This window comes from Aedes albopictus, chromosome 2 (genome assembly GCF_035046485.1).
Source record: "Aedes albopictus strain Foshan chromosome 2, AalbF5, whole genome shotgun sequence".
NCBI lineage: Eukaryota > Metazoa > Arthropoda > Insecta > Diptera > Culicidae > Aedes > Aedes albopictus.
This window is the reverse complement of record NC_085137.1, coordinates 502,859,466-502,881,048: the sequence shown is the minus strand read 5'-3', so window position 1 is coordinate 502,881,048 and position 21,583 is coordinate 502,859,466. Positions and strand designations below refer to the sequence as shown.

At 39.7% G+C, this 21,583-nt stretch overlaps 1 protein-coding gene across 25 annotated transcripts in view; it reads left to right on the top strand.

The window, feature by feature from the left end:
- The window catches only part of LOC109409788 (glycogenin-1), a 132,456-nt gene that overhangs the window by 38,997 nt on the left and 71,876 nt on the right, over window positions 1-21,583 (top strand). For 14 of the 25 annotated variants that reach the window (XM_062854445.1, XM_062854452.1, XM_062854450.1 and 11 more), the window contains exons 5-6: window positions 112-147; window positions 13,547-14,416. The exons of 5 other annotated variants lie outside the window; for them this stretch is intronic. In XM_062854445.1, coding sequence (XP_062710429.1) covers window positions 112-147; window positions 13,547-14,416 — 906 coding nt within the window. Of the gene's footprint in view, window positions 1-111; window positions 148-12,894; window positions 13,307-13,546; window positions 14,417-21,583 lie in introns of those variants that run through there. 6 more of the 25 variants (XM_029870360.2, XM_019683412.3, XM_029870355.2 and 3 more) reach the window with 5 other exon arrangements.

Below are 21,583 nucleotides of genomic sequence, written 5' to 3'. Positions count from 1 at the left end.
GTAGAAGAGCTACTACTACTACAGTACTACCCACCAACCCACCTAAAACAAAGCCTTCCCTCTAAGTAAGACCCCCCAGCTGAATTGTTTTCCATGTAACTCCTTTTCAAGTCTGACCTCAACAATAGTAGGAATAATAACGAAAAGGTAAGCCAGAAAGCTCATGTTTGAACGCAAATGTGCACCCATACCCAGTCCTTGTGACAGTTGTGGTTTTATTCTGGTTTTATGGAGTAGTGTTTGGTTTCAAAAAGGTTTTAGAACAGTTATAGAGCTCTAACTGGTGGATGAGTAATATTTGTTTTGGTTTTATTGAGGTTGTATCACGTTTTGGTTTTAAAATAGTGTTAAACCTATGATAAAACCTCAATTGTTACACAGCTTACTTTAGTTTTAGTTTTATAAAGGTTTTCCGGTAATCCCAAAAGAAAACCAAAACTGTCACCGGAATGTATTCATCGTGGTTTCCTCATGGAAACCATACACAACAGAGCTTTCTTTCATCGTGTGTGGTGGTGATGATTTCGTGTTATTTACATTGCTTACTCTTTTTTTTTACAAATCATAGCTTAGTTGTAGAGCTTTTGCAAACACGCTTTTATTAACTCTTGATGTACGCTTACCATATGCTTCTTTTATTTTTATTTATTTATTTTTTGTTTTATGCTTCCCATTGTATATAAATTGTACCTTTCCGCAAGTAGAACGTTGGTTACTGTAGTTAGTAATCTGCACTGTAAATATTCTGCACCCGTGAAAAACCAAATCTCATCAAATCTTTGTTCGTTAGTTCTTAGTGCTGGTAGGGAGTTCTGGGCCCATACTCGGTGTTTATAAAATAGGATGACAACATACGCCGCGTCGAACGTTAGAGTATCCGGTGTTTTCGATTTCGCTAGGGGATGTAATTGATCCGAAATTCGACTAGGGTGAGTAACGAGAAGATGTTAGCGCGAAACACGCGACCAAGTGCTATTTTTCGATTGGCGACGAACTAAGAAACTGGTAAAAATAGAGGAACCTGTCTGCCTAGACGAGTTTGACAACAATTTGCATGGTAACTTATGGGTGTGTGCATTGGCGCCGATCAATTGATGGTGAAGGTGTGCCAATTACATTAACTGACCGTCATCTTTTAAATTGGGGTTGTTAATTTATATTTTCACCTAGTCGGTGCTGCTGCTGAAAGTATAGAAAATTAAGTTAAGGAGGGTAATCAGAAAACGGACTGTAGTTATGAAACCAATAATAATATCTAACATGTTATAGAAAACACAAGAAAGTAGGTATAAGATTAGAAATTAGTGATGGAAAGAATCGACTGTATTGTGTGTAACTCAGATTTAACATCTACGAAGGCTTGACAAATCTAAACGAGTTGTTATCTAACCCGAAGTTTCGACACTTTGGATCGTGACCCTTAAGAAGACACCAAAAGTGTCGAAACGTCGATAACTTTGTCAAGAATGCGTAACCGTTAAATCCAAATTAGAAATTACTATTGAAGCACGATTCATTACAAATAACAAGACAAAGCAGCAACAATTCTGCAAAGCCGTTTATGTCCAACGCTCATCAGATCACACTTCTCCAGATCCACACACCGTGATCTGTGTGCTCCACGATTGCCTACCGGATCAGTAAATAACACCAACTTTGCAAGGTTGTTATCCAGCATTCTCGCAACATTCCCGACTCTCCGTATTTGCTCAGCTCAAGCTACTTTCAAGATGTTCGCCATAGAGTGCAGCGTGAGTTGAAAATGGTCCAAAGGCTAATCTATTCCTTATTTTTTGAATTCTTGATCCGAGCACCTATGTCGAGGTGCCATGGGTAATCATTTGGTTACCAAGATATTGGAAGCTTCCAACATTCCCTTCTGCTTGCCCACCTACCTGCCGCCGAGGAGCGATCAGCAAGATCATCGAATTTACTCTGCATATCAGAGCGCCGTTGAGCTAAAACAGCAAAGTCATCAGCCAGTTCTAAGTCTTTTAACTCCATGATAATGGGCTGCAACCCACAATTTGGTTCAAGATCAATAGCACCTACCAGGATCTCGTCTTTGCTCACTCCAGCGACGACCCGGATGGGATCGGACAAGACATCGTTGTGCAGTACTTTGCATGAAAATGCCCCGTACTGTGCTTGAATGAGGCCGATGATTTTCTCAGCCATACCCTTGCGCATGAGGGTTCCCAATATATTTCGTGGTTGGCACGGTCGAAAGCTTCATTGAAATCAATGAACACCAGATAAAAAGACCTTTGCAATTCATTGATTTGATCCAAGATAATACGAAGCGGATACGAAACTAAGCTACGACGTGAGACATCGTAGAGGAGACAAATGTACACTCAGAAATAAAAGTATACACGGAATTACTATTATTTATGCATTTTGTATCCGCATCTCTCTCACTCTCATTCTGTTTTCATGCTATCTGCCGTTTAGCCTGGGTTGAAGAGAAGTGTTTTGTCAACCCAGGCGAAGCACCAGATAGCATGAAAACAGAAAGAGAGTGAGAGAGATGCGGATACAAAATGCATAAATAATAGTAATTCCGTGTATACTTTTATTTCTGAGTGTAGCTGGTATTAGCGGCTTTCTCGCCTTTGTCGGCTAGGGAATCCGCCCACGCTCTTTTATCCCGTCTATAGGACCGTTTCACTGCCTCCTCGAAAGCCGATTAGCGCTGGAGGGCTACGGCTTTGGCTCCTCCTGTTTCCGCTCACTCTATCGCGGCTTTGGCATTCATTCGCTCTACTATCTTCTTCCAGGTGTCGCCTGTGAATCACTGCTTTCTTTAGGTGCGTAGCTCATCCACATTATTCTCGACAGCATTCAGTTGGCTAAAAGTTCTTTTTGTCTTGCATTCCGGAAGCGTAACATTGGATAATGATCTTGTAGCGACTTTACGAACCCTCTAAGCAGAATACCCTTCTCGAATGATTGTAATCAGTACCTTTTATTTCCGCCCTGTTAAGCTTATCCCTTGACAGATACGCGTATTTCGACTACCACTTGTAATCTTCCTTAGTGTCAGTTATCCACTGTCCACTGGATCATGGTAAGGTTTCGAACCCGTGTTCTAAATCTGGATACAATTATCCTCTCATTAATAGGTTCCCACTTCATGAGCGCAGCACTGAACAGAAAACGAACTCCACGGTGACGCGGAGTATGTTTGCGTCGTAGGCCGGAGTATAATGTGACCCGACGCCAGTCTTTTTTCTCCAAAGTTCCGCAAACGGACTTCGCTCTGTCCTAGGATCTCAAGCTTGATACGGTATACCTCATTGGATAGTTGTACCGGTTAACCCTTCTGGGCTAGGGTTCATACATTCCAAGTTTAAATTCTTGTCCGTTGTCTCGCACTAAAAGTCGTAGTTGTTGAATCAGTTCTTTATCTTTCGTTTTCTGTAAGGGTTTTTGGGTTTCGGTAATAGTAGGTTATTGGCCTAAGGTTCCCCATCCTGCCACCTTAGGTATAGCTTCCGGGAAAGGAGCATTTCATACTCAGCCTCTAGATGCCAGAACAGACGCTGTTTGAGCCGCACTCCTTGGTGAACAGATGCTCAGGACGTACCTCCTCAATCTAACTGAAGTAAGAAGGACAACAGTTCCCAGACTGCACTACCAGCTAAGCACACAACTCTTAGCTAATAGCTTTTGTCATCGATTGACCCGTGTAATATGAGGTAGGAACTTATGAGAACCAGAGCTATGTTGGACGTTTTTTGCCGGCTCACCATTTTGCAACTCAAAGCGAGCTGTGCCGCTTCATTGTAATCTTAACACATTCTATCACTTTACGCCTGGCATCCGCACATTGACTTGCAATCTGACGTAGCAGGCGCCATTCTCGCATAAAAATAGAAGATCATCAATAGGGCACTGCATGCAGCGGTTGGTACGATAGTCTTTGATGTGGTCTTAGTCGTCTAAAGAGACAACGCAAAGAAGAAAAAAAGTCTTGGAAATTGCGGGGCCTTGTTGTTTGCGATTCGGAATTAGAAAAAATTATAACTTTATGGTGGCACGGTGGCACTCCTCCTTCTTCCGGGTTTCTTCTGAGATTCCGCAGGAAATTCATCCGAGATTCCTCCAAGAAATCGTCGCGGTTTTGCTGCAAAGTCGCTTACGGCTGTTCGGGTTCGTTTGGAAGTTGACCATCAATGTTAACTTCTTTTCCCGATCAGCCTAGATAGCTGTGTAGTGTCGGTAGCGGTTGTCTCAATTGGCTAAGAATAACACTACGGACCGCCTGATCCAGTGGTAAGAGTCCACTAAACAGGTGACCCCTAATTCATGGTGTTATGCGGCTTTATGCTTACCGTGCCAAAGAATGAATGGTTAGGGGGGGTCTAATAAAAATCTAACCACAAACGGAGCCTGTGGAGAATTAGGGCGTCCTCCACAGTATTACGCCCTTACTGCGCTAACCGGAGCAATGGTGCAGTGGACCTTGCGTTTCTCCGAGATAATCAGTTGCCCTTCTTAAGTCTCAAATTTGAGGCTAAATAAGGGCGGGGTTATTCAAATGTTGTTAATTAGCTTTCATTACTGCCTATATGGGTTCGCTTAATGCGTTTTCGCCATTGGCGTTTCTCAATTGACCACGATTTGGTTCATCGTTGATGTTTCCTTTTTGTGCTGTGATTGTGAAGAGTGTAATCCTGTCTAGTTTGGGTAGTGGCTACGGCAAGGAAACCTCAGATCAATTTTCAGCGTAAAAAGCGTATGTAGCCCAAGTGTTCATTTTCGTAGGGTAACTTCTGTTTAGGTTACCTTGTGAACCCAGCTTTGCTTTTTTCATTATAGATGAACTGTCGTGCCTCGAGCATGCTCTATTTTAGAATAACGTTAACAGTATGTTTCAACCTTTCCTTATGGATGCCTTCAAGCAAGCTCTTGTTTTCAGCATCTTTTCGCTGATATTTGGCATCTGAAGTAGCTCAAACATTGATTTGAGATGCTTCAGTTTATGGAATACTTAGGTAGTACAGTTCATGGCTAACTTAACATAAAATTGCACCTAACCCAACTCTGCATGAGCAGAAATTGTCATGAGTTGACTGATTGGCATATGTCAGATAAGGACTCTCCATTTGACCTCTTTGCACTTTGGAGTGTTCCTTCGCAAACTTTGCCTATTCAGGCGTCCCTGCTCAACAAGCTAATTGGTTGCGATCACATTTTATGGATAACTCGCTTCCATTGCTACTCCAAGAGAGTTTCATTATGGTTTTGTTATTACAACGCCCTTCATTGTGGTATACCATAGCTACTGCTTTGAAAGAAGCTTGTTCTCTGCGGTCAGTGCGGACCGCAAGAGGTATTCCTGAATGGAACTCGGACCTGTTGAAATATCTAAATATCTTCGGATAAACCAGTCTTTTGTATAGCTACGAATCTTTAGCTTCTACCCCGAGGATTGTAGCTATAGAATCGATTTAGTGAGCACTAAAAGCTCTGTTTACTTCTAATCTCCTGGAGCAAATGGGGCTTTATCCTATTTTTCACCATAGGGATTTGAGTTTTTCAAACATGTTTTTAACTCTTGTAGTTTTCTATTGGGTATTTTCATGGTATGAAATTACTCTGTAGTTTTATCCCGAAAGGGTGCGTGCGTTGTAAAAAGAAGGAATAAATTCCAGATTTATCTGGTTACGTCGTTCTTTCTGAAATGCTTGAAACGCATTGTCGATTATCACATCTGTGATGTTCGTCTGGCTAACATGCCTGTTTATGTGAACTCACATGTCTTCCAATTTGGGATGTCCACAGTGACTCTTTTACATAAAGTTGTATACGTTTTCAAGAAAGCACTCGCTCAAACGTAGTTTTTGCTTGAGTGATTTCTTGAATATTGAGGATGCTTTTGATGACGTGCCTTTCTATGTCATATAGAAAGTCGCATGACGTCGCAAGCTACCTCCAATGAGCTATAGGCTCTTTTTACGCTTATGCGTTTTACAGTGTCCTTTTCAGAGCACTGATTAACCCCGTTGTGGTATGAGCTATGAGCTCTCGTTGCGCTTATGCGCTCATTCCCTCTTCTAGGGCACCCCTTCCTATTTCATCACCTTTCCCAATTCCCATCCCTTGTCCCATTATCCCTCAGGTAAATGATGAAATAGGCTCATATGTATGGCGATGGCACAAATCGGCACCAACATTTCAAAAGGGCGTAACTGCATTTGGAAGTAATACCTTCTTTCAAAGCTGTAGGTCGTACTGCCTCCCTTGCACTCAAACCACCGTGGTTGTCGGAAAGAGGAGAGTTTTTCCCATCTGGTACTTGTTGTGAAAAACATGGAAATCATAACACATGATCCACAGCTTTAAAAGAAGGTGATGATTCCAAAAGCAGTTACGCCCTTTTGAAATGTTGGTGTCGAAATGTCCCAAATGGAGGATAACGTGCCTCTGGAGCCGGCCTTCTGATACCTGATACCTGATAGTCGTCTAAAGAGACAACGCAAAGAAGAAAAAATGTCTTGGAAATTGCGGGGCCTTGTTGTTTGCGATTCGGAATTAGAAAAATTTATAACTTTATGGTGGCACGGTGGCACTCCTCCTTCTTCCGGGTTTCTTCTGAGATTCCGCAGGAAATTCATCCGAGATTCCTCCAAGAAATCGTCGCGGTTTTGCTGCAAAGTCGTTTCAGGACTCCTCCAGGAATTTTTAGTGGGATTCTCAGGGTGGTTCCGTCTGGAATTCCCAGGGTTCCTCCAGGAAGTACTCTCGATATTCTTTCAAAGAACGTTTAAGGTTTTTCTTAAGAAATACCTTCAGGAGTTCCTAAATTCCTTCAAAATGCCTTCCGAAATTTCTCTAGAAATCAGTTCCGAGATTTCTCCAGGAATTCCTTCTAGGATAACACCATCCATTTTTCTTGAGTTTCCTCCGGGAAATTATACCTTAGTTTTTCCACAAAGTCATTCTAGGGTTCCTCTAGAATTTCCTTCTGTGATTCCTCACGGAGCTCCATCTGAGTTTGTTATTGGGGTTCCTTCAGAAGCTCCCTCTGGAATTCCATCCAAGATCATTAGTTTCTTTTTGAATATCTTTAGATGTTTTTTATAGGGAATTTCATCCGGGATTCCTCCAGCAGTACTCTCGGGGATTGCCTCAAGAAATTCTTTCCAAAATTCCCTCAGCAACTCCTTCCAAAATTCCGTCTTCATGATGCATGCGACATTCCTCTCGGAGTTCCTTCTGGGATTACTTCAGGAATTCTTTCTGTGATTCTCGCAGGAATTCTATCGGAACTTTTTTCAATATTCCTCCAAAAACTTCTTGGGGATTCTCACATAAACTCCTTCCAGTATTATTTCAGTACCTACTTCTGGGAATGCTTCCGGGAGTTTCTTCAGGAATTCCTTCGTTAATTCTTTCGGGAACTTCTTCCGGGATTCCTTTGGGAACTAATGCCGGGGTTTTCCCAGGAAGTTCTTCTGGACTGGTTTCAGAAACTGCTTCCGGAATTTCTTCAGCTTCTCTTTCCAGTATTAATCTAGGAACATTTTTTTGGTTTTGTGGTCGTGCGGCTAAGGTCACCAAGCCTTTAGTCGCATCGTGCTAGGGAGCGCGGGCTCGATTCTCGCCGCAGCTGTCAGGATTGCATTAATGACATGTCCCTAGAATTATTTTACAAAGTTAACTAAAAGCTTTAAAACTATTCTAACACTAAATATTTACATTAATTTAAAATGACAGCAAACCGAAAACAAAATTTGATATCAAATTAAGTAAATATAAACTGATATCAAAATGTGATATCAATTTGTTTCAGAATACAAATCATGTTTTCGATTTGCTGTAATTTTGTTGTTGGACTTTACTCGGGATGCGTTTGGGGCACTAGTTCACTACTCCTAGAACTGGTAGCAGCTCGGACACAAAAACTTTAAAGGCAGCTCCGATAGCAGAATCTGTTCGATTCCCATATTATTTTGATCTTGACGGGCCAACTGGAAGAGTCCTGCCAAATTTGTGGAGAAACTGCGAAGAATTTCTTGGAGAAATCTCGGATGGAATTCATGTGGAATCCCAGAAGGGCCTCCTGGAGGCCAGCGTGCCGTCATCAAGTCATAAAACAGCACATCAGACAGTACTCTGTGCTAAAGTTTTGCCTTCTTTATTCCTTCTAAGTTAATAAGCATAGAGTATTCTTTCGATCAACAATACTATATCAATTAATGACGCATTATGTTATATTTGGACTAGTAATTAGGCCTTCTTCAAAACACCAGGGCTTCAAACAATGCTAATAATGATACATGATCTATTCGGGCGAATGTCACAGAATTACTGGCGTAGCTGCCATGAGTTTATCATGGTCTTGCTTAGCCGCCATCCTCGACTTACGAAGTCTAAATAAGCCATGCTTGAGATGCATGCCCAAGTAACCAATAAGCATTTAAAATAGCATTCCTGTAGCATTATAGTTGCCCTTATGACAAGGCGTTTAATGCTAATTGGCCGTATATACACTAGTGTGGGTCATCGGAACCGTTTTCTCAGATCAAAGCTTTTTTGGTTCCGTTTCGGGTCCTGAGTATCTGTGTAAAATTTGAGCACGGCCGATTGCGTCTACACTTTGCGCATTGCAATTGAAATTTGTATGCGATTTTGTATGGGAAAACATACTTTTTTGCATTTTTGCCATAAGTTGAAAAAGTTTGTCTGAAACATTTTAACCGATACTGTAAAATGATAGCCTAGGATGTTCTGAAAAACTTTGTTGAAGACCGCAAAGTGATCAGATGCTTGTGAAAATAGTTATAATCAACGAACCGCATGCATGTGCTCATGTTTTAACATGTAAAGGAATAACAATAGCAACAAAATCATGCTGTTTCGCCAAGCAATGCCAACGCTATAACTTTTTTCATAAGCATCAGATCACTTCGTGGTCTTTGACGAAGTTTTTCAGAACACCCTAGGCTATGTTTTTACTTTATCGGTTACATTGTTATAGAAAAATTCGAGCTTGTTATGAGAGAAATGCAAAAAAGTGTGTTTTCCCATGTAAAACCCCATACAAACTTCAAACGCGATGCGCAAAACGTAGACATAACCGATCGTGCCCAAATTTTGCACACTTATTTGGGTCCTGAAATAGGATCAAAAATGCTTTGATCTGATGGGAAACCATTGAATTTTTCATTTCTCCATATAAACGATGACCCACTCTAATATACAACACCTATAATGCTACTCAACAGCAGGTTTTGGCAAAATAACGGGCTGTCTGAGTGCAACACCTTCAGGAACGTCGTATCAAAATGTCAAAGAAGCGTAACGCCTCGCCGAGCAAACAAAACAAAAATAGATTTACGGCAGCTTCTCGCTCCCTCGACGTCCCGCTTCCTCCACACTCCAGCTGATTTAGGTGGCACTTTTTTGCTTGTTTTGGTGTTATCGGGGTTTGAACTTACGGTCCGGTGATTATTTAATCATGTTTTCTGATAAAGCTGCTGCTCCATGCTCCAGGATACGCTGCAGTTGGTTCGATGACGTGCGCTAACTTTATGCCCAATATGAAGAATGGTTGGGAATCAACTGCAGTTCCGACACCCAAAATTATGTTTTCAAAGAGAAATTTCATAGTGTGTTAAGCGTTTTCATTCCCTCTTCAATTATGATTCCCTCTATCGAATAATTTTATGATCCGCCGCAGATCCATCTAGGGTATGTGTGCCATCAGTAATCTCATGCTCCCATTTTCATCCTATTCGAAAACAAGCGATTACGGCACCGATTGACTCCGTTCTTTTTGTTTTCATGGGTGCTCACTTCTAACAAAAAATACAAAAATAAGAAACAAAACATACAGCGCTTCAATCCTTTGTTTTTCGTGGGATGAAAATGGGAGCCACATGCTTAATAAGGGAACCAATACCCTATTTGGTACAAATTTTCAGACAAAATTAGGTGGGGAATTTCTCGATGGCAATGTTCCCAATCCAAACCAGCTGCAGCAATGTTTGCTTCGGAGCTTTTGGATGAATAATGGTAAAACGAACGAGCAACTCAGATATCTGAATTTGTCAACAGAGGCATAGATTCTTTAAGAGAGAGGCAGCATGTGCTTTCAAACGCATAACATATCTCCCATACTCTTTGCTCTTAGCATTTGTAGAGCAGTTGAAAAGCTTTCGGATTGCTTCCAAGCGAAAACACCCCAAACATTTGAAATGCTCATTAACAGCCGAAAGCTCTTGAATAGCACAGCTTATGCTGATTCAAGGCAGATATGCATTCGAACTGCTTATGTAGGGCAGCAAGCAGGTCAAATGCTTAATACAGTCTGCTGTACGGCTTATTCAAATGCTTAGTGGTTACCTGGGTGTAGTAGATATTGGATATTGAGAACGTAAATTCGATTTTGGAGTTTGATACATATCTTCATGGCAGAAAGCCATTCCCTGTTTTTATTCATCAACCTTACTCCATGCATGACCTCTCCCGTAGGGATTTTTAGGGAACCATATTTTTTCCTCGGGTAGTGTTCTCACTATTACCGCTACTAACTGTATCCGATTTTTAATGGATAATTGAACTTATATTGAAATCCAACGGGAAAAGAGTTCCACCCCTAAATACCGCACCCTGCATTAAAGCGGAAAGGGACAAATTACTGTGAGAGGCGCTCAGATGCCTCACAGACTCCATTAATGATCAAGCATTTTTTAACCGCCCTCTACCATTCATCCCTCGGTACGGGTTTCATGACATCTTGAATTGGGGTTCCCTGCTTGGAAGTCCCTTACTTACTCCCGGAACAGGTAATCCATAGTATTATTCTAAGTCGGCAACTACACAGCGAAAACTGCCAGAAACTTCACCGCTCCACTTGCAGAATAGTCCCATTTGACTTTTTATCACTTGGGAAAAAACGTACCTATTCATTATCAATGAACTTCAAAAAATCACACCAAAATTGCGGATTTTTATGTCAATGTGTGTGCTGAACTGATTTTTTTTTGTAGTTATCCCAATATTTTTTTGGCAAATACAATAACGACCTACCTTTCTTCACTAAATCGAGAAGTTGCATAATTGGTAATAATGCAACTGTAACTACATTGCATTATGAATCGTAATGCAATTGTTTGATTGACAACATGAGTTTCCATGGCTTGTGACGGTTATATTGCTGTGTTCAGCATAGTTGTCCCAAATTCTATGGGAATCCCTATTAACATGGGACGGTATCCGGCCATTTGGCCGAATGTCGTTTGGTCGAACGCCATTTGGCCGAATGCCATCTAGCCGAATGGGTCGTTTGGCTGAATGCTGTTAGGCCGAATTATGATCTAAGGACCCAGAGGAAGTTTTTGACATTCTAACTACCAATATGATCATCAGGAATATTTCCTTCTTTTAATCATAGGCTACTCTTTCTAATTTTGACTTTCAGGGATTAGTTGGCGTTGAAACAGCTAATATTTTATCAAAGATTTTTCCTTCTTCGAATCATAGGCTGTTCTTTCGAGTTGTACTGATGCGAGGAACAGTGGCATGGTCACACAAGTTCATTATTCATTATTCGGTCAAACGGCATTCGGCCAAATGGTTTTTGGTCAAATGGCGTTCGGGCAAACGACCCGTAACCACATGGGACAACTATGCTGTACACGGCAGTATAGCACGGCTTGCTTGGATTAAATTTTGTATCTAGCATGGTGGAGCACTTCTGAAGCACTTCTGAAGCACTTGGTTGTTTCCTTCCAAGCACCAGGACACACGCTGATACTGAAAGAGTGATTAATTCTTGTCATTGCAAAAAAAAAGTTGTATGAAACGTTGCAACACTCGTTGCAAAATCTTCATTCTGCAAGTCGTTGCATAAATAACTAAGTATTGCAGTTTTATATTGACAAAAGGCTTTTCTCTGTGAAAGTTTCGATATGATTGAAATCTTTTTCAAGTGATGGTAATTTTATAATTATACAAAGGAATTTCGAGTTTCCAAACTTCAAATGCCGTTTTCTCAATACCTATTTTTTTTACAAATGTGAATGAGGTAAATACACAGCAAACTAATAGGCCTACACACAATATTCACTGATGCCGACTGGTTTCTCTTGAGACTTGTTTGTGCAGCTTAAAACTATGTAATGGGCGTTTTGCGTAGGGTAGCGAACCATTTGGGCAGCGGCCGGTATTTAGGGCACTCTTCGCTATAACTCAGTCAATTCCAAACCAATTGCCTTAAAATTTTGTACACTGCTAGATACTATACATATCACATCGCGTTAAAAAATTGTGTCAATTGGTTCAGAATTGGCTGAGTTATAGCAGAAAAGTGCTCAAAATGGGACCTCTGCCGAGATGGTTCCACTTCCCTATTAGGAAAAAATAATGCAAAAAGTTATCTTGCTGCTTTTATTCAATTCAATCAAACCGTAGAGTAAACAACAAAAGCTTAGTGGACGTAAGGTGGGTGGCAGCACCTTAGAGGATTTCAGTCTATTAAATCAGTCGCATTTAATGAATAATACCATAATGTGGTATAAATGATGGGGGATGCAACTATTTCGTTTTTCTTTAATATGTTTAATATCGACCGTTTCTTGTACCGTAAAATTTGAACATGTAGATACTTTGTTTCCAGCCAATCGAAAAATAGCACCAGAAGCGTTCTAAGTAAGAAATCCAGAGTTAATAAAAGTCATTTTGCAAAATGCTCGCAGCTATTCCAATCCGAACTTACCGCAGTTTCTTCTTAAAGCACTCCGTTCACATCGAATCTTTTTTTCTTCCCTTCTACTCTGTCTCTGGACTCGCCCCCCAATAATCCTATCACTGATCTCGGTTATCCTAAATCTTTGTTCTCTGTGTGCCGTGCCCCTGTTTTTTCGTGTATCAATCCCGCAGGCTGGCCTGGCCGGTAGCATATCGAACGTGAAGCTCGGCGAGCCCCGCACTCCCGAACAGGCCCACTCGGAGGAACGGATCCGCCGTCAGAGCTGGGAAACGGGCAACGCAGACTACGCCGGACGGGACGCCTTCAAGAACATCTGGGACCGTATCCAGAGAACGTTGGATGATTGAAGTTTTTCTGGGCGTTCGGACTCCTAGCTCTCTTATTCGGGAAATTTTGTTTTAGAACAACGCGCGTTTTATAATATTTTAGATTTGTTATGTCGTACATTCTTATATTCTATTCGTTTTATAATGGTTCATTATAGCATTTGCGGTTCGTGTTATTTTTTTGTTTCTGGTGAATAGTTGTAGTTTTCACTTTTATTTGTAATAAATGGTGTTATGAAGCAAGCAAAATCGAAAATCCAAGTTGTCATCCTATTTTATCACACTGATGAACAGATAGCTAAAGTGCGGTTTCGTACCGCTCCCTACCAGCGACGGAAATGAACTAATTCCTGTGAATAAAGCCTTCGAACCTAAAACTTTAGTTTAGGATTGATCAGTTGTAAATTAGCAAACAGTTTCTCACCCAAACTCCTCCTGCCGCTTACAATTTGTGTTTGTGCCTAAGAATTTTGTTCCCACCTCGTTTCCACAACAGCAACAGACATTCAGTAGCTGGATCAAACCTAGCCAGGTCAGTACTAGTAATAATGCGTACCGTTCGTCCGGTACCGGAAGCTTCTACAGTGGCGATCATTTTGGTGGTGGCGGTGAGGGATCCGATCAGACCGGTAATTATAACCCTAGCGGTAGCTCGACGATGGAACCTTTCCATCCGCAATGGGATCAGTTCGTTCCCAGCTATGATGCGACGATCGAGTACGTCGATCCCTGGGAGGAATACTTCCGAAAGCAGGAAGAAGAGCGTGATCGTTTGGCACGGGAACAGCAAAAACGGGAGGAAGAAAGATTGTACTATCAGTATCTTGACAACCAACGGTTGCAGGAACAGCTTCGACGCGATCATGAACACTGGCACCAACAGCAGCAACAGCACCATAACCACGATCACCACCATCATCATCAAGAGCACCATCACCATCACGAGCTTGAGCATCATCACGATCACCATCGCGATCATCACGGTCACCAGCAAGATGCTAATGTTTTTCAGAGCACAGAACAGTGGGTAGAAAACGTGCACAGGCACGATCATAGTGGTCATTGGGATCCGGAACCGGCCCGGCCTGTGACGTGGCAACCGGAAAGTGTACAGCAAGGTGGTGGCGGAGGTGGCGGCGACCAATATCAACATCATCAGCATCAGGAGCATCATCATCATCATCAACAGCAGCAGCACGGTGATCATCACCAACCGGAAAGGCACGATCATCATGGTCATGGAGGTGGAGGCGAAGGTACCAGGGCTGATGATCATCAGCACCATCACCAGCAGTCGCAGCAAGATCACCCTTCAGAACAGCAGCAACCCCAACAAGAACAGCATCCGCAAGGTGGTGGTGAAGGGGTAGGTAACCTGTTTTCGTTTCGACTAATCCCAATTGGAAGTGGGTTCAAAATCGCTTGGCCATTTATCCTGCGGCTCAACTAATCCCGATTTTCCAGAAATTCTAACAATTGCAATTGCATGATCGAGTTCTAAACTCTTTGACTAACACCTATAAATCACTGTACATATCCAGTCAATATTGTTCAATTTGTGCGCAAATGCTGTTTTCGTTCTAACTTTGATCGCTCTCTCTGCATGCCACGATGTGTGACACACACAATACACACCCGAGATCGCAAAACCGTCTTCGACGACAGTCACACAAGAATGCACTATTTTCACCGGCATTTGGTTTGATGTAATGCATTTTTGTTTGAACGATGCTCTCGTTGTAACCGGAGGTAGGAGAAATATTAGCTGTATACTTTTAGTAGATAGTTCCCAGTTTCCTCAAGTCCCAACGTTTTGCGTTACCGTTCCAAATTTTATTCTCTCTAGTTTTTAGTGGAATCTACCATAAGTAAAAAATTCAACCTTCGGTGTACACGAATTAGTAAATTGACATCTATAGTTTTGATTGATTGGTTAGTTTGCGAAAGATTCATCTGCATCGAATTCATTTGGTTTGATTGGTGTTTTCTCTATTCAGACGTAATGTGCGTCAATACGTTATGTTCTTACTACGATATTACTATTAAGTTTGAAGCGAGTTTACTGTTCTAATATATGGAATTTTCACTCAAATGTGTACAGAGATTTAACTAGTAACATTTTTTTGCATTTTATTGAGGTGTATCTGTTTTCCTAAATAGTTTTTTTTTTTCATTTAAAAGACTCACAATTAAACACAACATTTGTTTTATTTAGATTTTAGTGAATAGTTATCAAAAATCGTAATTTTTTTCAACTAAGATTTACTTTTTCCAGTCAGAGCTGTTGGTTGAACCCCATGATAATACTTGGAAGAATATTTACAAAAAATGGAATATTTTTATCGAACAACTGAATTTTCAAAAAATCATAACTTTTGAACCAGTTGGCCGATTTTGAATTTCTTTTTTGCTTTAAAGATATTGAATTATGGTTTTCAGGAAAAGTATATTTTTGTGGTCTTAGGACTAAAGGTGTGCTCAGGTTTTATGTTTTTATTTATAAAAAAAAAACAGAAATGTTTGTTCATTTTTAGTTTTTGAAACAAAATCTTATTTACCCCTAGTAGACATTTTGTTAAAAGTTTTGTTGCATTTCTAACCCTTATATCCCTTTCGGGACGGAGCACAAAAAAGTGAAATCTCTATAGAAAATGCAAAACTTTGGCGCTCCACAACTCTTAGAATTTCTGACACAAGAACACTTTTTCTTCCAATTTAACAGATCTATTATTTTTAACTTCGCCAACCTATAAAAAAATGAAAATAAAAAAAAATGGGGCAGATAAAACTTTTTCATGTTTTACGGGTTTTGTTCACTTTTTTTTCGTTTACATTTTTGTGACAAATTTCGCATGCAACATAAACTAACGATTGTTTGCACACATACAAGTAAAATGATGACTCAATTTTAATACAGTTTCTATTACATAAAATAATGATGAAACAGCTGAATATGTAAAACTTTTATTGCTCAACAGCACAATTATGCTGGTTCGTCACGAAAGGGATATACTACACAGCTAGTCGCATTCGGTAACTTTTAGCAAAATCTGAACTACTGAGTGTTCGGTAATGGGTTTTTACCCAAATTCTGTAAAAAGTTACCCAGGGTGGCCACCCAGTCGGGAATTTCGGGAAAACCGGGAAAAGCTCGGGAATTCGAAACCACCGGAAAAAGTCGGGAAAACCTCGGGAATAGTTGCTAGCCACCGGGAATTTCCAAAATTGTAAAATTTGTTCAGTCTCCAGAAGCATAAGTACGAGAATCTGTGGGAAAAGCAGTCAACAGCTGTTGAACCATATAACATAGTAGGTGAACTGGCGTAAAAACCATTCTTGGAAATTATCTTGTCGTCGAGTTATGGCAATTAAAGTTAATCACAGTGATGTTGCCTAACATCACAATTTGAACATTTTCAAAGATATTCTAAAGAACATTCTGGTGGAAAGACTGGTTGAGACACATACAAATATTTATAGATTCATATGTCACTTGTATCTCAGGATGTACATGGTCCTGAAAACATCAAGCGTCCTATAAAAGTTTTCTAAAACATAACAAAAATTATTACCTCTTTTTAAAAAAATATCCTTGTACAATCTCTAGGAGAATACTTGATATAGCCTTTGTCCTTTGAGCGAAAAGTCTGGAAAATTAGGATAGGATGCTGATAAAATTTTGAATCAATGAATGAATCGCTATCGGGAAAATCGGGAAAAACTCGGGAATTTTATTTGCCGCTCTGAGTGGCCACCCTTTACCAAATTTTGGTAAAATATTATCGTTTATCTGTCAAAATCTAGTGGAAGTCGGAGATATTTTCTTCGCGTGTATGGATATAAATAATACCAGATATCACTCAAAACTACAATGCAATGCACAGTTTCACGAGAATTATCAAAATAAGACAATGCTAGAGTTGTTACATAGTATTATATATGGCTTTCTATTTTCAAAAAATACATAACTCAAAAGCTACAAAACATACATCTTTGATTTTTTTTTTTATATTTTCAATCAAATTTTCTGAATTTTCCAATAAAAATATAAAACCCTTTTGGTCCCGAGACCATGAAAACATGGAAAAACTAATGACACATTCTACCGTGACGTTGCAACGTTTTGACGCCTTTTCGGTCAGATTTTTCACTATAACTTGTAAATTCGACCGTAAACCCTCAAATATAATTGCATATTCGGATTCCTTGTAAAATTTCCAATAAGTATGATCTTTTCAACAATTAGTTTTCATCGGAAAAGTAAGCTGTTTTTTTCAAACTTCGGGTGCCATTGGATCATTTTTTTTTTCAGAAGTTTCGTAATGATTTCGAAGTGTGCATTGCCAAAAAAAAGGAAAATAGGATTGTACCCAACTGAATATGTAATGGTTTTCATAGAAAAAATCTTCAAAACGGTGTAAAACATCGAAAATTATGTGAACACATTTGTTTTTGAGTAGAGTGACTTTTTGAACTTCAATAAAACTATTTGAATACAGTTCATAATTTTTTCAAGGCTAAACAATAGATTTCGTTTGTAAACAAAAATAACCATATGTTTATATTTTGCTTAGAAACTTTTACAGATCACTTCGCAAAAAAGTATCTGTTTTACATAACATATCAAAAAATTGTAAATACTCTTCACGCCGTTTTCGAGACGCATTTTTTTTGAAATTTTCAAATTGTGTGCTCGTATACATATGGAATGACCATGGGCGGCTGGTTGAACTTCAGTTAGTAAAAAAATACCAGCAAAATTACCTGCTGCAAAGTGATAATCTTGGTGATAATCCTCCATGAATTCCATCTGATTTTTCTACGGAAGTTTATTCTCAGATTTCTCCTGGAGTTTTATTCTAAGATTCATTCAGAAGCTTCTTCTGGATTTCCTTCAGAAATTGAGCTACACACTTAATTATTTCGCTGAATCTCGGCAATTTTTCTTGATTTTTACCGAGATTGGCACCGTCGAGCACTCAGCAAACTCGTTTTTTTTTTAGCGAGATCTCAGCAATCCTGTTGTTTGTTTGCTGAGGTTCAGGAAATGTTTTGCCGAAATTCAGCTAACAAACGTCATTTTTTACCGAGATTCAGTAGAAATATTTGCTGAGATACGGCGCTGATGCCGGCGTTTGCCGAGCTCATCTTAGTGTGTAAGAGTTCTTTCTAATATTTCTCCAGAGGTTCCTTCGTGGACCCCAGGAGTTCCTACTGAAGTGGAGCGGACCTGGTGTGGTGGTTAGAACACTTGACTATCACGCTGAGGACCTGGGATCGAATCCCACTCCCGACATACTCACAAAAATGTGGGTTCTTCCTTCGGAAGGGAAGTAAAACGTGGGTCCCGAGATGAACTAGCCTAAGGTTAAAAATCTCGTTAATACAGATAAAAAAAAAGTTCCTACTGAAATTACTCCAACAGTTTTTTCTGATGTCCTGCAGGAATTAATTCTGTAAATCCTCAAGAAGTCTCTTCTTGTATGCGTCAAGAAGTTCCCCTAAGGATTTCCTTTTTTGAGAATTCCCACAGCAGTTCCGTCTGGAAATTCTTCAAAAGTGTCATCTGTGATTTTCCAAGGAGTTCTTTCTGTGATGCCTTGAGGAGTTTCTTGAAGTTTTTCGTGGATTCCTTCAGAAGCTCATTCAAGGATTCTCTCAGGATCTTGCTCAGGATTTTCCAAGATTGATCGGGATTCCTCCAAGATTTTCCAAGATGGATCAGAAGTTGTTTTTGGGATTTATCCAAGAGTTCCTTCAAAGATTCATCTTTCTGGCAATTTTAACCGTGGTTTCTTCCGGTATTCCGTTTCTCATTCCTTTTACAATTTCTTCAAGAGCCTTCTGAGATTTTTCAAGGAGTTTCTTCTGAGATTCCGGAGTTTTTTTTTAATTTCTAAAGAGATTCCATCTGGAATGCATCCAGGAGGACCAGGAATTCTCCAAGAATTATTTTCGTTATTCCACCAGGAATTTCTTCTAAGATTAATATAAAGGATCCTTAAGGGAATGGGGTTTCTTTTTCCGGGATTCCGGAAGAAATTCTTAGAGAAATGTAATCACAGAAAAAGCTTTTGAAGGAAACCCAAAACGAACATCTGGAGGAATTTATACAAAACTGATAGAGAGATTCTATAAAAAAAATGTTGGGGAATGCAAGAGGAAAGCAGGACGGCGATCCCTACCCAAGCAGCCATGTTGCAAAAAAGTTACGCAGCGCAGTTTTTTGTTTGCACACGAGTCAAACTCAAGTAATTCTAATATGGGTTTAAAAGGAAGGAGTTCCTAAAAGATTTCTGGAATAAGTTCTGGGAAGGAATTCTAGAAGGAGTTCCTGGAGGAATTCCGATAAGAGTTAACGAAAAAATCCCGCAAGAAATTTTTGGCGGAATCCAGAAAACATCAATCCAAGAAAGAACTTGTGAAGACATCTCAGAAGAAACTTCTTGAGAAATCACAAAAAAAAACTACTAGAGGAATCCAGGAAGGAATTCCTTGATAAATCTCGGAATTTTCAAACGGAGGAACTCCTGTGGAAATCCTTGAAGGAGCTCCTGAATGAATCCAGAAAATAGTCTAAGTAATTCCTTGAGGTATCTTAGAAAGAACTCCTTGGAAAATTACTGAAGAAATTTTTGAAGAATTTCCCAAAGAAGGAACTGCTGGAAGGAAATTATGAGAGGAACTTCTTGACAAATTGCTGAATTAATTCCTGGAAGAACACCCAAAAAAAAACTGTTGAAATAATTTCAGTTGGAACTCCTGGTGTCCCTTCGACTCTGGAGAAATATTAGAAAGAACTCTGTAGTAGGCAGGCCTTAGTGTATAAGTTACATTTAGGTAGGCATTGATTAATACTAATGACAGAGCTGCCGACCATTCTGAAATAAACCTTGAAGAAGAGAACATCGTTGTTTGATTACTTCCTACAACATCAGAAGTGGGATTACCTACGGTCTTCAGAATCAATTCTTGCCTGGAAAATGCAGTGAAGTAAAATCGAAAAAGCGGAATCCAATCTAGGGGTTGGAAATCTCGCCTGATACGGAGGAACTGCAAGAATTCTCGCCAACTCTGAGGAACGGAAACTTTTCAAGCCGTTTTAAATCGGCGAATTTCATTCTAGGGGATGGAATTTTCGTCAATGGAAAAGCTTTTGAGAACAATCCACTGAAGAGAAGTGCAAGAGATTGAAAATTTATTCATAAAAACACTTTCAAGCTTTTGAAAAAATAACGGATCAGAAGACAACGAGAGTATCAAAGTTGTGCTCAAACAACAGCTTGAACAAATGATCAGATTTTGAGGGCCCACATTGAAGAATTTTTTCTTGAACTACACCATAGACTTCTATTTTTTCATGAAATTATATTTATTTTATTGAAACTTGACTGTTGAAAGAAAACTTTTATGAAGATTTAAATTGTAAAACTTGGGTGTTAACAGCTTAAAATTAGAACAAAAATCGATTTCAAATCGTAAGCCTAGTATGGAAAGTTAAAAAAATACTCTATTGTAATATTTTTCTTTTTTTTTCGAACTCAGGGCATGATTCTACACTAAAAATGATCATCAGCTTACCAAGTTCAAAAATGTTGTAATAAACTAGTGTATTTTACGCGGTTTTACAAAAAAAGATGTTTTATAAGTATAAGCATTTATTGCTTAGAAATTCAACTTTGGAGCATACGCGTCACTACTAATACTCAATATGTTTGTGTGAAAATTTGTGAAAAAATCCCTTTTTGGGTCGCTCACGAATGGAGCTGTCAGTTCTCACATCGCGGAACTGAAAACGACCGCCACAGTCATTCATTTTCAGCTGAAAAACAGGCACTGAGACTGATATTTAGCAGGCCTGGTTTCATACCATTACTTGGTTAGGATTTCTCCATGAGTTGCGCCATAAATTTCTCCATCCAAAACTAGAAATAGATAGTTTTGAACTAAAAGAATTCTTAAAAAGAAAAATATTTCTTAAATTTGTGCATTGTGTGGCATACACCAAATCAGGCTGTCTATTACCAAAGCAAAGCGAAGATAACCGTACACATCGTAGTTGCTACTCCGTGATTGACCAGAACACGGTGCAAGTTGCACAGAGGTCCAATGAATGGTGCTTGGGACTAGCTATACATTCTCAATGTGCACAATTCGAGAGTTCAATATTTTAAAGTCAATAACGGCGCCGGCCACGTCCTCACGGTCATCGGGAAAGGGGAAGGAATGTTAGTTCAACAACCGTTGTTACTAGAAATCGTGGTATCCACAGCATCCCCACAGTTGTCTCGGGAAGAAGTATTTGTTAGTAGGGTAGGGTAAGGTGTGGATCTTGGAGCCAACTTTGGTAGGTGATATGATCCACTAATGAAAATACACGACAAAGAGAAACCTCTGAGTTGAAGCCACAAATATTAAGATTTAGAGATCGCACAATCGCTTCAAAGTTGAATTTTCGAGTACAGGGTGTCTACTACCTGGAAAAACCTGAAAACCGGGAATCCTCAGGGAGTTTTATTTAACAGGGAAAAAC